Raw genomic sequence first — 15,498 nt, 5'->3', positions numbered from 1 at the left:
TACAGGGGGAATGACTTACATAGGTTTTAACTACACTAAATGCAGTCAAAAAACGTGCAAAATCAAGTTTGAATAATTGACCACTATCCAAAAATCATGTTCTATGTGCTTAGACCATCGGCCAAAGGCGAGTGAGTTAAGTCACGCCAAAGGTGAGTGATTTAACTCACGCACGGACATTATAGACATTTCAGTTTGGAGCAAGCAAAATCTATTAGGAGAAGAGCATAATTCTAATAAAATTGCGTTTTTATTCTTTTGGTGGTGGCCGGGGTTCTACCCCGACCATTGCATACATTATGCATTGTCTTTACCAACTGAGTTAGGAGAATAAAATTGCGTTTATTGAGCCTCAAAGTCGGCCCAACATCCAACTCATTTAAATTTTTGATAAAAAAACAAAAAAAAAAACTAATTTCAGAAAATATTTGATGCACCGACTCAAACAAAAAAAACAATAAAAACAAAACAAAACAAAAAGAACGAAAATAAAGAACAAGTTATCGAAGGTTCTGTTCTTGTTCTTCTTCGTTCATCATCGCCACCGTCACTCTTGTACAATTCTCTCATGGTAGTTGATCTCTCTCCTCGATCATCCAAACGAAGAAGAATCACCAACCCTTATTCAATGGTATTCTTCTCATTCACCTAAAAATCTCTTTTTCTTCATTTTCAATTTTGTATTTTTGATTGTTTTATTATTTATTTCTTGTTTTTTAGTTTAATCATGTTATTTTATCATCTGGGTCTTTTTTTGTTTTCTGATTTGTCATCTGGGTTTTGTTTATTTATTTATTTTGGTTTTTATTTGATTTTATTTGTGAATTGTCAATATTGATGTGTTAAAGATGATTGATTTATGCATCAAGAAGATGAATGTGTTGATTTATAGTTAATAAGTTTTAATCTTGTTGGTTTCAACATGAAAATAAATTAAGAGTAGCTAGTGAGGCAGAGGAAAGACCTAGAAAAACTAGTAAGGAAGATTTAGAGATTAATGAGTTGGACCGAAATAGGGTTTACAGATAGCACATTATGACGTAATTTCATCCATGTAGTCGATCCTACTTAGTGGGATAAGACTTGGTTTTGATAGTCAGATGGAGTGGTGGTAAGGAGAGTAAGTCAGATGGAGTGGAGTCAAATCACCTGGAGGAAGAGGAAGACCGAGAAAAACCATAAGTGAAACCATTAAGGAAGTTCTAGAGATTAACGAGTTCGGTACAAATATCGTATTTGATAGAAGTAGAACATTATGGCGTCGTTTGATCAATGCAGTGAACCTCACTTAGTGAGATAAGGCTTTGTTGATGTTGTTGTTTATGGTTTTCTTGAGTTGTTTTCCTGTGCTTCTTATCCTGTTGGCCAAAAAGGTTGTACAGAAAACCTCTCTTATTAGGGATAAATGAAGTTTTTGCCTTTGTGAAGTGAGAAAAAAGAGTATCATAATAGCCAAAAAAGGACATAAAATCATAAATTAGATACAATCATGTTTTTTTTTGTTTCATAAATAAATAAGAAGCACTTCATGCTATTTATCACGATAAACTTCGCGAAGTACTCACGATATCTAGGTGACCATTTAAAAGCTCTTTTTGCTGGAAAACACGGTAGAGGTAGCACGATTAGCATAGTATTTTTGGCATGTTATCACTTATTTAAGCCTTCGCGCTGCTTTCGTGATCGTATTTTTCGTGACAAATATAATTTTCTGTAAATAATATCAGACTAAAATCATAAATAAATTAAAAGATAAAAGTTTTATGTGATACACGCAGCCATTGATTGAGCGGATCTGAAGCTGTAACTGAGAACCTTAAATCCTTTGATTTTGTTAAATCAATTGAACGAATATGAGTATGACCCAATTCGTCTTGGTATGTTTTCTCAATTTTGTTTCTTCCTATCAGTTTTTGTGGAATATGCTCTTATCAATTTACATTTTCTTCTGCTGTGATTCACTCTCTAATTCGGTGTATTATGTTCTTTTAATGCGGTTAATGTGGTTGAAATAAAAAGGTCAAACTAAATCGAACCATATACCAATGGATTTCTTTGATGAATTAATTCATTACAACTCTATTAATTCATTATTACAACCCTTTTTTCTGACAACTTCAAATTCTCTTTTGAAGTTCTCCTAGGATAACTGTAAAATTGTTCTCTTTTCGGTCTTTTGTGAAAGCATCTTGTTTTTGAAGTCTTTGGTCATTTGTGAAATATTGTATCATGGTTGCTAGGTTTTTTGTTCTGTCGTACCATGCATATGCATGTTTATTTTTTCTTATCTATCACAGCTATTTTTTCTAGTTGAAACTTGAAAGTTTATACTCTTAACGGTTTTTTCATTGTCATGTTTTATTGCAACAGGACAAAATTGCAGAGATGCATGAAAAATTTGGACGCGAAATTCGTGTTTTTGAAACAATGTCACTTTCTGCATCACCAAATGATGCAGCAAACAAAGGTAGTAATAGCAATTTCACTTTGTCCGTCTTTATGCCTTGAGATATATGTGCATTTAGAATTTCAAGTTGTTGATGTTTGTATATATAATCTTCCTAATGTATCCTAGTTAAGCTTATATTTCTTGTTGCTATTTCCGGAAGAAGAGGAGACAGAAGAGTTCTATGAGTTTACTGCTGAAGATTATTACAAAATCTTGGCTACGAAAAAGGAAGGTAAAATTGATCCTAATCCGTCTGTATATATAATCTTCCTAAAGTTTATGCGGTTTTCGATATAAGCTTAGCCTAAACATATATTCCCAATTTTCAAAACTTGAATAAAATAAACATGTATTTCTCCAATTGATAAACAAACTAGTATCCCCTTCATGACATTGTTATTTATATGTATTATGTACAGATAATTTCCTGAAGACTCGAAAACTTCGAGATGCAGATCTGGCAGCTCGCAGGTCCAGAATAACAAAGGTAATTAGATTTTCACGAATATTGAAGCAAATCAGATCAACAAGGGACAAATTTATCTTATCATTTGGTTCAATCTTGTTTTCAGGCTGTAATTAGAGTTCGCTTCCCTGATAATCACACACTGGAAGCTACCTTCCATCCATCAGAAACCATTCAGAGTTTAATTGATCTCCTCAAGAAAGTGATTGCACAACCAGAGAAGCCATTTTATTTATGTAAGCATTTCAATATCCTGTATATGAATCTACTTTGGACTGTATTTGCTTGTAGTTATGCTCATAAGTTGTCTTTTGGCTTATTTTAATAAGCATCCCGACATAGCTTATGTAAACACTTTATGTAGACTTCAGTTATGTCCTCTCTGTGAAAACAAAACTTGAGAATGCAAGTAGCTTTTCAACGTGCAAATCCAAACAAAAATAACATTGAATTTAAGAATTGATGACATCAACATAATTAAACTGTCATGATTAACACTTATTTAATAAGAGTTTACTTAAGGCGTTTCTCTAAACGCCTACTAATTCATAGCAACTTGTCTTTTGACATGAATTAGAAGATGTCATCGTATTGAAAGTTCATTTGATTATGCGTGCTTAACTTAAGTGAATCATCACATGTGCTTTTTATAATGCAGATACTACTCCACCTAAGAAGCTGGTCAAAGATATTTCCCAGGATTTCTATACTGTTGGATTTTGCCCTGGTGCCATTGTGTACTTCTCATATGATGTTTCAAAAGGTGAGTTTTCTGTTCATGCCCACCTTGTGCGAGAAGGTTTTTTTGTAGTTGTTCATTGCTGTCATCATGCCATAGCATGGTTGCTAGGTTGTTGTTTTGTGTTGTACCCAGTTTTACCGATTGTACACTATGGCAAAAAGCCAAAAATTTGCCATTTGAAGCTGCCGTATCCGCCATAAAAATGCCATGGTGCTGCCATCCTTCACAAGCTGGCCATGCCGGTTAGCAAAAAATCTGTCACCATGGCCGATGTTCTTCAACCATGGTCGTACCATTGCTAGGGCTGTTGCCGTGTATATTCCTAGGAAACTGCCAAAGAAATTGTGCATGTTACTATACATAAATAAGTAACACTGAAACCTGTGGTGTATTTTTCGCAACTCAAATGTTTCTCTGTAACTTGGTGTAGTTTTTCTGCTATATTTTTGTCAACTTAGTTGCATTAACTTTTGTCAACTGTCTCATCTAAAAGATTCCCTTAAATTTGCTTGCAAACTATTTAGTTTTTCAGTCAGGAGAGGATTTCATTGTGAAATTGTGAATATCGTTCATCACAAAATTATGTTTTACTGTTTGTAATTGTGATATGTTAATATATTAGAGGCAATGTTGATATGTTCTTCTTCACCAGGATTTGAATCCGAATCCTTTAAGCTCTTTGATATATTTATTAACTTGGTGTTAATGGGATATTTTAGGTGATAGCAGCGACGATGGCCCTTACCTACCTGAAGAGGTCATGTCTTTGAAAGGTTTGAATTTCTCTGACGATAAAGGCCAGTCGTCAAATCCTGCACAGTCTGAGCCGGTGTCTGCTGAGCCTGTCGTGCAACCTCCTGCTGAAGAGAGAAAACCGGCGGAGAAAAAACTTGTCAAGCCAAAGTGGTTGAAAATGTGATATCATTTTCCCAACAGTAGTTAAGTGGTTTAGTTGATGGAGGGGACTTTCCTTGTTTTGTGCGTGTATGTATGTTCAAAGTTGTTCATTTTGGTGATTTTTTCTCATAGCTAATGTTACTTGGCATATGGATATTTACTTGGTGGTAATTTTTTCTCATGGCTAATGTTACTTGGCATATGGATATATTTACTTGGTGCATCATGTTACTTGGCATATGGATATGGTTTTTTATGGGACTTCTCTCTCACTCTTCTCAAAGTCTCATGTTTGATTTCTTGTGTCAATTTTGGTGTGTTAAATGCATACAGGTTATGCGCCTTAAATGGACCACCCCACAAGTGGATGGTGTGATTTGACCCCTCGGTCCTCGTATTAGTCGGTTTTTTACAGAGATAATTTAAAAAAAAAAAAAATTATTGGACTTTTCACTTTGTAGGATTTGGGTGCATGCATCCTTTTTCAACTAAAAGCAAAGATATAGATTTGGATTCTCTCTTAAAATATTTTTTGGGTAGATAGACGAAATAATAAATAATTATTAAAACTCATACATAAGTGTAGAGATTGGGATTTGAATTTCGATCATGACGTCTAACCTAGTAATTTTGACATTTTTACCTATTAAATTAGGATTTATTAACACAACGAATCTAAAAAAACTACTTTATGTTTTTATTTTGCTATTATATTTTAAGCATTTTAACTATGTACAAAGATGACCCATCATCATCATCATCATCATGCATCATAAATCACATGAGAGACTTCCTTATTTTAAAAAGCCGCCATGATGATGATATTTCAGCTATAAAGAAAGTATAAATATTTTGTTTTCTTTCTTCTTTTGACTAAAATAAAGTGCTAAAACTTGATAAATGTAAATAATAACAATAATTTTAATTTTTGCCGACCCACTCCCTTGCTTTCTTCAATAATAAAATAAGACATGTTGGGTATATTCAACTTCCATAAACTTTTGCGGTAAAAGAAAATTTTCCATGATTTCTTATTGGCAAATGGTTAATAGTTCCAAAATTTTTGTTACAAGAAAAAAAATTATTAAAAAAAATTAAATTATTAAAAATCTACTTTTCATGTATGTTTAAAATTTTTGTCAAAAATATACCTTTGAAATTATAAACATATTGGTTTTAAAAAAACACAATTATAAACGTAATTTCTGTTTACACAAGGTGCTCGGAGGGTACAAATGTCGAAGTTGTTTGACCAGACGTTATGATCAGAGTTTGAATTCCGACACTCTTACATGTGTATGAGTTTTTAATAACTTTACTATTTTTTTATTTATAAAAATAAAATAAAAACGTAATTTTTGTTGTTGAATATTTAGACAAAATAATGAATGGTTTCAGGTTGTTTATTGTATTAATCATAAAACTAACCCTTTTCAATGAACAAAGATTGTTAATGGTGACAAGATGTGTATTTAAAGAACTATTCTATTCTGTAGAATCTATATAGTAGTCAAGTTGTATATATTACCACCATTATCTTTTGTCGGACTCACTACATGATTACAAATATAAAAATGAAATCCTCCATTATACAACATCAAATTATTTATATATTACTTTATATAAAAATAAAATAAAGTATAATTATATATTACTTTATTGTGAAATCAAATAGAAGGAAATCATTTGAAATTGACCACACAACAAATCACAATTAACTATGTCAAAAAAAAAAAACACAATTAATAATGAGAGTAGCAAATTTATTACATTGATTTGTTATGATAATCTTAATTATTGTGTGATTTGGTCTATTCATAATATGGAAGAATATAGAATATAGTACATATTTTACTCATTAATGTAATTAATAATATTGCTTGTAAGAGAACTTGCAATCGTTTATATAATCAGCGTTTAAATGAGATGACTGATGTCTCTTCTAACTAAATCAAAGTATTAAGTTCGAATATAGTTTTGGGTATGCAGCAATTATGACCCATAATGCTTAAGGGATCAATCTCTATAATTGTATGCAGATGATCTTGGTTTACGCAAGGAAAAATAATCCCTAATAACTATTATATTATTAAGAAATTTTCTTCGATTTCATTGAATAATTTATATTTCTGATTTATAATATAGATTAGATATATCAGTTTTTTTAAGGTAAGATATATCAATTATTTAATAGATTAAATACATCAATTATTTAATAAATTTATTTTTGTTTGTTTATAATAGTGATCGGACGATATATCTGAAGTTAATAACTTGCATCACTAGAGTGGGTGGACTTAAATTATTGTGTCTGTCACAATCATTAATTGACTCAAAAGATGATGCTATTAAAGTAACCAAACTGTTCCAAACCTTACAAAACAACCTTCGAATCCTGTTCTGTTCCAAACTCTTTGGTTTCTTTATTCATAACGTTATCAACGTAATTTTCAATACCCTTTATCTCTAATTTTACATTTTTGATTTCATTATTATGATTTGTTTCAATGTTGTTTGTAATTCAGATTTTGATCAGTTCGTTCCAGAAAGCACTGTTTTTTATTGGTATTATGTGAAATTCTATTAAATTATTATTGTTCTTGATATTGGTGTGAAATCAGGAATCAAATTCTTAGGAATAATTGTTGGTTTGTATTAGATTAAGGTTCTGTTTGGCAATGCCAAATTTTGAAATTATAACTTATAAGCTCAGATGACAAAAAAAGAGACTCTTTTGATAACATTTTTTTCATACAGAGTTTATAGCTTACTTTTTACTAGCTTATAGCTTACTTTGATAAGCTAATTCAATTAACATATAGCCCGTTTGGATTTGCTTATATTTAAGCTTATGAAAAATAGCATATGCAAATTAATAAGCTTTTATGTTAATTTATCAGTTTTCACTAACCAAAATTGTATCTTCATATGCAGTTTTTTCATAAACTACCTTGACAAGCTTATGAATAATGAATAAAAGCTTACTTATTTGCATAAGCTGTTTTCTATAAACTCAAAATAAGCCAATCCAAATGGGTCCTAAAGCTTATTTTGATAAGCTAATTCAATTAGCTTATAGCTTATAACTTTTTTTTTTTTTTTAAATTTTAGTATACAGCCTAAATACCGATTTATCTGGGAAACCAATTCCACTGTCCACTAAGTATAGCCACTGTATGGACTAGCCCACAAAAATGATAAGTTATATAGCTTAAAGTTTATAATTTATAATTTTTTCTCTGAATTTTACCCCTATTATCTTACTTGAAATAAAATTAAATATTAATAAACATATCTTTTTTGTCATTTCATGTTTATAAGCTAGTTCGACTGCTAATTTTACCAAACACTATAAATTCAATCCTGTAGTTTATCCACTATAAGTTATATTTAGCTTATAAGCTTTCGCTATAACCTCATCCTCTGTAAGCTAGTTTATCAACTATCTACTATTTTTTGCCAAATAGAGCCTTAAGATTGAGATTTTTTTTGGTGTCTGTCTGCGGAGGATCCAAGTCCTTATTAATGTTATTGTAGGATGCAAGTTTATTTTTGTCCAAATTTGGTTGATTCTAACTTATTTGATTGATATCATATACCAGATACAGGTTTTTGGTACTTCTGGAGGATGGCAACAAAGGATTGTTGGCAGTGTGTGCAAAGATCTAGCATAGAAAATGATTCCCCTTTGTCAGTAGATAATAATGGACCTGAAAATGGATCACTTTCAATTGTTGTGCTTGGTGCTTCCGGTGATCTTGCTAAGAAGAAGACATTTCCAGCACTCTTCAACCTGTACAAGCAGGTTCGGTTCGGCAACACTCAGTTTTTTGTTTAGTTTTATGAAGCATTGATACATAGACACCAAACACGACACTGATACTAACATGTAGACACTAGTAATAATTTGAAAAAATATAAGTGATTGAATGTAACCACATGTGTCAGAGTCAGATACCGACAAGTATCGAACAACGGCTACACCTTCAATTTAAAGTGTCAATGTAGGATCATATGAGTTAATTTGAGAAAGGGTATTCAATATAGTGTAGATGATAATTGAACTTTTAATGGACCGTTAAGACACCCTTAATGGAATAAGTTTCGGAATGTTGTTAAGTATAATCAAGTACTGGCTTATTTATTTTCCTATTTCATATATTATATATGTCGCAAAGATTTGATGAGTTTTAGTGAAACCATTAAAAAAGATTTAAGTTTAACTGATCTTTTGGAACAATTTGGTTTATAACATGACATAATACAGTTGTGTCGTTTGATTTGCATAGTTGACACACATTCCAAAAGCTTTCGTTGTTAATTTTTGGTGTTTGTTGATAATCTGAGTCAATATCCGTTCCTAATTCATCGTTTTACCTGAAATACTTTCTAAAGACGTTTGTTACTCTCACCGGAATCAAAAGGTTTTCTAAATTTTCGTTGCTATATTTGCAGGGATTCCTACTAGCAAATGAAGTCTGTATTTTTGGTTATGCAAGGACAAAAATCTCTGATGAAGAATTGAGAAACCGCTTACGTGGGTGAGGTTTTCTTATGTTTTCCACTATTCATAAAATAAGTAGAATGTTTTTCATAAATCAGTTGTTTCTGCTACTTCACAATCATTGATTTGTTTTCAGTAAGTAGATCACACAAATGAATAACCAAGTGCATTTCTAGGATCTTTATGTTTATATTAGCTAAATAATTTACTATGAAGTTTGTTCTATGATTGTTATGTAATAAGTCTGATATCCGTTCCTAATATGCAGCTATCTTGTTAAGGAAAAGGATGCTTCCCCTGAAAAGTTAGAGACTGTATCGAAGTTTTTACATCTGGTTAGCATTCGCGTCATTGGTTTATTTTATAACTATCTGCAATTTTCTTTGATCAAATGATCATTCCCTTTTTGCATTTGTCTTGCCGATAGATCAAATATGTAAGTGGCTCTTATGATTCTGAGAATGATTTCCGTTTGTTGGATAAAGAAATTTCCAAGCACGAATCTACAACAAACACTGCTGAGGGCTCTTCTCGGAGGCTTTTCTATCTTGCACTTCCTCCTTCGGTATATCCATCGGTGTCCAAGATGATCAAGACTGCTTGCATGAATAAATGTAAGATGTTTTAATCATACCTTGTTTTTGAGATGATCAAGACTAGGTTTTGGATTCACCGCTTAAATTTTGAATCAGTATCACAGTCAGCTTGTCGATTTTAGTATCATGTCTGTTGTCCATGTCGGTGTTTAGTAATGTTATATTGATGTTTTCATCTATTTCAATTTTGTAGCTGATCATGGAGGGTGGACACGTATTGTTGTTGAGAAGCCTTTTGGTAAGGATCTGGAATCTGCAGAGCAACTCAGCACTCAGATTGGAGGGTTATTCGAAGAACCACAAATTTACCGTATTGACCACTACTTGGGAAAGGAATTAGTGCAGAATATGGTAATGAATGACCACATTATAACACACTTCTTGCTTGCTTCAGAAACACTTCCTAATATCTCTTTGTTTGACTTATATTCCAGTTGGTGCTTCGTTTTGCAAATCGCTTCTTCTTGCCTTTGTGGAACCGCGACAACATTGCTAATGTGCAGGTGAGAACTTTTTTCAAAGTTATGTTGGGTTGACTGTTGAGGGTTAAACTTTATTAGAAGTTGAAACCGCCATTGTTAAACCTTGATGAAGGTTGAAACTGAATTCAGTTAGAGGAGAGAGAAGAGAGAAGAGAAGGAAATTGTAAATTCTCATTATGATGAATAACAGAGTATACAAGTATTTATAGGCACATGCTAGGTGCAATGAATAGGTGACACATGTCACTGCCTTAAAGACTTGAGCTAAACTAAGAGTAAACTAAGATAAACAACAATAGCAGAATATTACAAGCCTAATCAATACTCTTAACAAACTTCAGTGATACTATTGAAATTGGAGAAGGCACTGTTAGTTGGGATCGACAATTCATATTTCATTTTGTTTTATCGTATCTGTTGAATCTTGTTTAAACTTTGACTTTTTTGGCTTCTTTTTTTCTTTGGCAGATTGTTTTCAAAGAAGATTTTGGCACTGATGGCCGGGGTGGTTACTTTGACCAGTACGGGTATGTGTGGTAATTTTCTGCTTTAATAGGTTGTAAACTGAAGTGATATTCAGAAATTTTGATATCGGGATATTTCAGATATGATTTGCGATAAGAAAGTAGAAGTTAAGATGAAAGGAAATTTTTTACCACATAATAGTAAGAGTATGTAACTGAATGTTAGGCAGTAAAATGCCACGGAAGTAAACTCAGTGCCACATATGGAGATGTTAATGTGGATGAATGGTCACATAAGAGAAGATTACGAGTTTTAGAAGAAAAAAATTGGATAAATTCCGTTGTAAAGAAACGATAATAGAATCTCGACTTAGGTGGTTTGATGTAAAACTCATAAAAGCGTCTGAAAGGTGAATTAACCAGATGTAGAGTAGTTAGATGTGGAGGGAGACCAAGGAAAATAAGATAGAACAAAGTCTCAAGAAAGACTTAGATGTAAATAGCGTATCCTTAAACTTAGTACGTGATAGGGAATTATAGCATGTTCATATCCATGCAGTCAACTCCACCTAGGGTCCGTTTGGATTGGCTTATTTTAGAGCTTATGTACAGTAGCTAATGAAAATAAATAAGCATTAATATATTATTTATAAGTTTGTCAAGGTAGTTTTTGAAAAAAAAAAACTTATGAATATACAATTTTCGTTAGTAAGATCTTATGAATAACATAAAAGCTTAATTATTTGCATAAGCTTTTTTTCATAAGCTCAATCCAAACAGGCCCCTAGTGGGATGAAATATTGGGTTGATTGGTTGTTGTGTTTTGTAATGATTTTCTATCATTATGATCAGTAAACCAAAATAAATAATGTACTTCTTTTTATTTGCAGAATTATCCGAGATATAATTCAAAACCATCTGCTACAGGTGATGCCTTCATTTTATACTGAAATTTATTTTTATATTTTGATATTGTTTATTTTTGTTGGTGATATGGCCTTCTTATAAAGTTAAATAGATTCTTTGGTGCAATATTGAAAACAAAATGATATATATGTGCACAAAAACTTGACTAAATTTTTTGTGCTGAATATTAAAGCATTGAATTTGTAATGTTTGGAAAAAAATGATTTTAATAGCTAAAGGTGTGTTAGAAGAAAATGCTGGCATTTAATAAAGTAAATAAGGCTACTGGCTACACTAAAGGCAACATTTCTATTCAATGATTTAGGGTCTGTTTGGATTGACTTATGTGAGCTTATCTATTGGCATAAACATTTGTGAGACAGTCCAGGAGAGCTTATAGAAACAACTCATGACATGTTCATAAGCTATTTTCAGTTTATTTCTATAAGTTCTCCAGGATAACTTATTAAAACAGCTTATAACTTAAAATGAAAGTAGATTGACTTTATTTTATTGTTGTTATAGAAATAGCTTATACCTAAGCACTTATATGATAAACACTTAATTAAGTTGTTTATCAAACATGACCTTAAACAAAGGCCATGCTGCTGGTTGCTTTTGGTGGCCTCGCATTTGGTGTTTTTGTCACCTTATCACTACTTTGTATTTTACTATGTTTTAACAGATAATAGTAAATCATTTTCAGTTCTGACATTTTTAATTTAAAGTATTGGATTGAGTTTCACTCAGACCCTAGTAGTACTTATAAGCGCACTTAAATGTGCATGTAATCAGTGATTACAAAATTTAATATTTTCTTGACCAACTTAAACATACTTCTGGTTTTGCAATGCACACATTTTTTTTCAACCTTGTTATGTCAGACATTTATGAAACTTATCAGGCCTGTTAACTAGCCCTATGACAATTCCATAATTTTACATCAGACATTTATGAGCCTAATATGTGAATCTTATTGTTCTTCGACAAACTCAGATTTTTTGCTTGGTTGCTATGGAAAAGCCTGTTTCTATGAGGCCTGAGCACATTCGAGACGAGAAAGTGAAGGTTTGTTTTTCCTTTAAATTTATGTGGATATTATTACCCTCTTCTGTCACTTCATTCAAGCCTCTCTGGTTCTGATATAAGTAATCAATGTCCGTACTCCGTAATCGTACCGACGTCTTGCTCTCCTTTTACAAATATACGTTATTTACAACATACGTTAATTACAGATATACATTTTTTTTTTACAAATATACATTATTTACAACATAATGCTTACTCACAAGTGTAGCAAAGAGACATATTTAATAACTAATTACTTGAAAATTGGCAGTTTCACTTTTATGTTTACTTCGAGTTTTATCGTTGAGTTCAACTTGTCTCAAATCTTTTTCTCGATATAAAAAATGCAGGTTCTGGAATCTGTACTTCCTATTAAAGATGAGGATGTTGTTCTCGGACAGTATGAAGGCTATAGAGATGATCCAACTGTACCTGACAACTCAAACACTCCAACTTTTGCAAGTGTTATTCTGCGAGTACACAACGAAAGATGGGAGGGTATGTGAAAAGCGTGAGCATTTTTTTTTCGTAAATCAAAAATTGCACTGTAGATTTAGGGGAAATTTTGGACCTCCCTTTGAATTATTTGTATATGTGCTTCTGTTGCGTGCATGCAGCTTTCATAATCTCTGTTGTATTTCTATGCTTTTGATCAATGCAATAATTGAGACATATTCACTCCAAATTTCTTTTTTGTGTTAGGTGTTCCTTTCATTCTAAAAGCAGGGAAAGCCCTAGATTCAAGAAAAGCGGACATACGAATTCAGTTCAAGGATGTTCCCGGTGATATTTTCAAGTGTAAGGCACCATACCTTTTTCTTTTTTACGTAGGTGAATTCTCTTCAAAGCATTCTTCTGTAACATGCATCGAAGAGATTACATCAAAAGGGGCATTATATTAGCTAGCATGTATTTTCCGTATTTTAATGGCAAATACCGTTTGCCCAAAACATCAACTTATGTTAATAATTTATTGAATGCTTATTCTTTTTTAGGTCAGAAACAGGGTAGAAATGAGTTTGTTATGCGCCTGCAACCTTCAGAAGCTATGTACATGAAGCTTACGGTATGTCTACTATTCTGATAACTTTGTACCTATGAAGCACTGACACCGGACACGACGCTGACATTGACACATCAACTCATGCTATAGTTTGAGAAAATGGAATAATCACTTGCATCGGTGTCGGACACAAATTTTCATGACATTGTTTGGAATCAAATTTTGTTTAAACATGTTTGGCGACTTTGCTACTTAACATGTAACTATCTTGTGATGATGAAATAAATATTCATAAGTACATGTCAAATTCATCATGCTCTGTTCATTAAATGTGAACATCATCAAACGGTATTTCTTAGAGTAGACTGACTTGTTCGATGTTTCGTGCAGGTCAAGCAACCTGGACTGGAGATGTCAACAGTTCAAAGTGAACTAGATTTGTCATACAGACAACGCTACCATGATGTAACCATTCCAGAGGCCTATGAGCGTCTCATTCTTGACACGTATGTTACTTTTCCTAGTTCATGTTTTTGTTGCTTCTAAACAAACAAGTCTCAAGATGCTAAAGGGTATATAAAAAGAATTTGAATTGCATGAATTACATGAATTACTAGTACATGTATTGATTCAGTTTTTAGATAGCCAAAAGTGCTTATGAAGACTTAAAATGGTTTTGATATGTTTGGAGATTTCTGATTAGAATTGACTCTACCTCTATAATTGATTCTAACTTGAAGTTCGGATTGATAGCTTTTGCCTCTAAACAATTTTTCTACACTCAAATTTATCGTTCAACCCACTTTTTCTGTTTTACACGAATGTATATTCATAAATAATTTTACCTTAAAACTCACTTTTAACTAAAATCATTCTTTTCGCCACCGTAGAACCAAACACATGCTTAGAATCAGTTCCTTTGTTTAAAAGAAATGGACTTAAATTTATAGTAATGAAAATTGGAACATATTTTGCAGAATTAGAGGCGATCAGCAACATTTTGTTCGCCGAGACGAGTTAAAGGTAAGCTCAATATATGCTTCCTGGTAATAGATTATTGCAACACGGTTTTGTTGATTCACTAATGTTTGTATTTTATCTCGTATGCAGGCATCTTGGGAAATCTTTACACCACTTCTGCACAGAATCGATAAGGGTGAATTCAAGTCAATCCCTTACAAATCTGGAAGCCGAGGTCCTAAACAAGCTGATGAATTGCTAGAAAAAGCTGGATATGTTCAAACACATGGTTACATTTGGATCCCTCCTACTTTGTAGAAAGATCAGTGTCTTCATACATTACTGGCTTACACTGAATGAGGATTTTTCAGTTGCTTATACTTACTCAATAAACTTGAGAAGATTACCTTTGAACTGTGAATTTTTTTTATATAAGGTTTATTGCATTAAGCTTTCAAAATAAATGCCAGTGGTTGGTTCACTTGGTTTGTGTAACATAATGTTCTTCTGATTTCAAAAGAAATGGAAAATAAAGTTCATTCCTCTTTTGTATAGTTTTTCCAATAAGAGATTATGTAATGGCTACGTATCAGCAATAAAACAAAAATTACAGTCACCTTGTTAAATTTTACTGTGATGTTATATTATTTTTAAAGCCTATAATACTCCTATACTGATCTGTCGAGAACGGATGGTGGCAACGGTGACGGCACGGTGCTCCAGTGCAGTGGCGATGCAATCTCATGGTGGGACGAAAGGTGCCTGCAGGCTCGTTAGCACTTTGACGATCAAGTCAATATGAGAAATGAGAGAATGTGTAAGAAAGTGTGGGAAAAGGAATCATACATTGGGGGTGAAGCTAAGTCACCCTTTTATTGCCGTGTGAGAGAATAACCGTCTCCAAGAAATACGGCGCCTTATTAGGAGGCCGTTAAGGGCCACATGTACGGCGTGAGATGAA

The 15,498-nt window shown here is 32.5% G+C and overlaps 2 protein-coding genes across 5 annotated transcripts; both read left to right on the top strand.

Moving 5' to 3' along the window:
* Positions 1-462: 462 nt before the first annotated feature.
* Positions 463-4,826, top strand: LOC11422085 (plant UBX domain-containing protein 1). Of its 2 annotated transcripts, none has more exons than XM_039826742.1 (7): positions 463-631; positions 2,371-2,467; positions 2,613-2,681; positions 2,869-2,936; positions 3,022-3,151; positions 3,574-3,678; positions 4,377-4,826. In XM_039826742.1, the coding sequence occupies exons 1-7, from the start codon at positions 569-571 to the stop codon at positions 4,574-4,576; spliced, it is 732 nt and encodes a 243-aa protein (XP_039682676.1). In that variant the 5' UTR covers positions 463-568; the 3' UTR covers positions 4,577-4,826. The 2 variants fall into 2 exon arrangements, with proteins under 2 accessions (XP_039682676.1, XP_039682675.1); XM_039826741.1 differs by having other exon boundaries at positions 464-631; positions 2,610-2,681.
* A 2,017-nt stretch (positions 4,827-6,843) lies between these two features.
* LOC25495714 (glucose-6-phosphate 1-dehydrogenase 5, cytoplasmic) lies at positions 6,844-15,163 on the top strand. 3 transcript variants are annotated; one of them, XM_024786116.2, is made up of 16 exons: positions 6,844-6,997; positions 8,157-8,359; positions 9,010-9,095; positions 9,327-9,393; positions 9,486-9,672; positions 9,848-10,005; positions 10,089-10,157; positions 10,605-10,663; positions 11,491-11,527; positions 12,503-12,574; positions 12,925-13,072; positions 13,277-13,372; positions 13,570-13,640; positions 13,968-14,083; positions 14,555-14,600; positions 14,688-15,091. In XM_024786116.2, exons 2-16 carry the CDS (start codon positions 8,183-8,185, stop codon positions 14,853-14,855), a joined length of 1,557 nt encoding a protein of 518 aa, XP_024641884.1. In that variant the 5' UTR covers positions 6,844-6,997; positions 8,157-8,182; the 3' UTR covers positions 14,856-15,091. The 3 variants fall into 3 exon arrangements, with proteins under 3 accessions (XP_024641884.1, XP_039682487.1, XP_013451396.2); XM_039826553.1 differs by having other exon boundaries at positions 6,865-6,997; positions 8,163-8,359; positions 14,688-14,883; XM_013595942.3 differs by lacking the exon at positions 6,844-6,997 and adding an exon at positions 7,047-7,119 and having other exon boundaries at positions 14,688-15,163.
* The last annotated feature ends 335 nt before the right edge of the window (positions 15,164-15,498 follow it).

The sequence above is a fragment of the Medicago truncatula genome, chromosome 6 (assembly GCF_003473485.1).
Source record: "Medicago truncatula cultivar Jemalong A17 chromosome 6, MtrunA17r5.0-ANR, whole genome shotgun sequence".
Taxonomy (NCBI): domain Eukaryota; kingdom Viridiplantae; phylum Streptophyta; class Magnoliopsida; order Fabales; family Fabaceae; genus Medicago; species Medicago truncatula.
The sequence above is the reverse complement of the archived record's forward strand: the minus strand, read 5'-3'. Positions and strand labels throughout refer to the sequence as shown.

Bases quoted from the DNA above. Each gene is read 5' to 3' on its own strand.
- LOC11422085 (XM_039826741.1), top strand. From the start codon at position 569: ATGGTAGTTGATCTCTCTCCTCGATCATCCAAACGAAGAAGAATCACC. The intron at 2,937-3,021 runs GTAATTAGATTT...TCTTGTTTTCAG, and splicing joins GCAGGTCCAGAATAACAAAG to GCTGTAATTAGAGTTCGCTT. The intron at 3,152-3,573 runs GTAAGCATTTCA...TTTATAATGCAG, and splicing joins AGAGAAGCCATTTTATTTAT to ATACTACTCCACCTAAGAAG.
- LOC25495714 (XM_013595942.3), top strand. From the start codon at position 7,062: ATGTTGTTTGTAATTCAGATTTTGATCAGTTCGTTCCAGAAAGCACTG. The intron at 8,360-9,009 runs GTTCGGTTCGGC...CTATATTTGCAG, and splicing joins TCTTCAACCTGTACAAGCAG to GGATTCCTACTAGCAAATGA. The intron at 9,394-9,485 runs GTTAGCATTCGC...TCTTGCCGATAG, and splicing joins TATCGAAGTTTTTACATCTG to ATCAAATATGTAAGTGGCTC.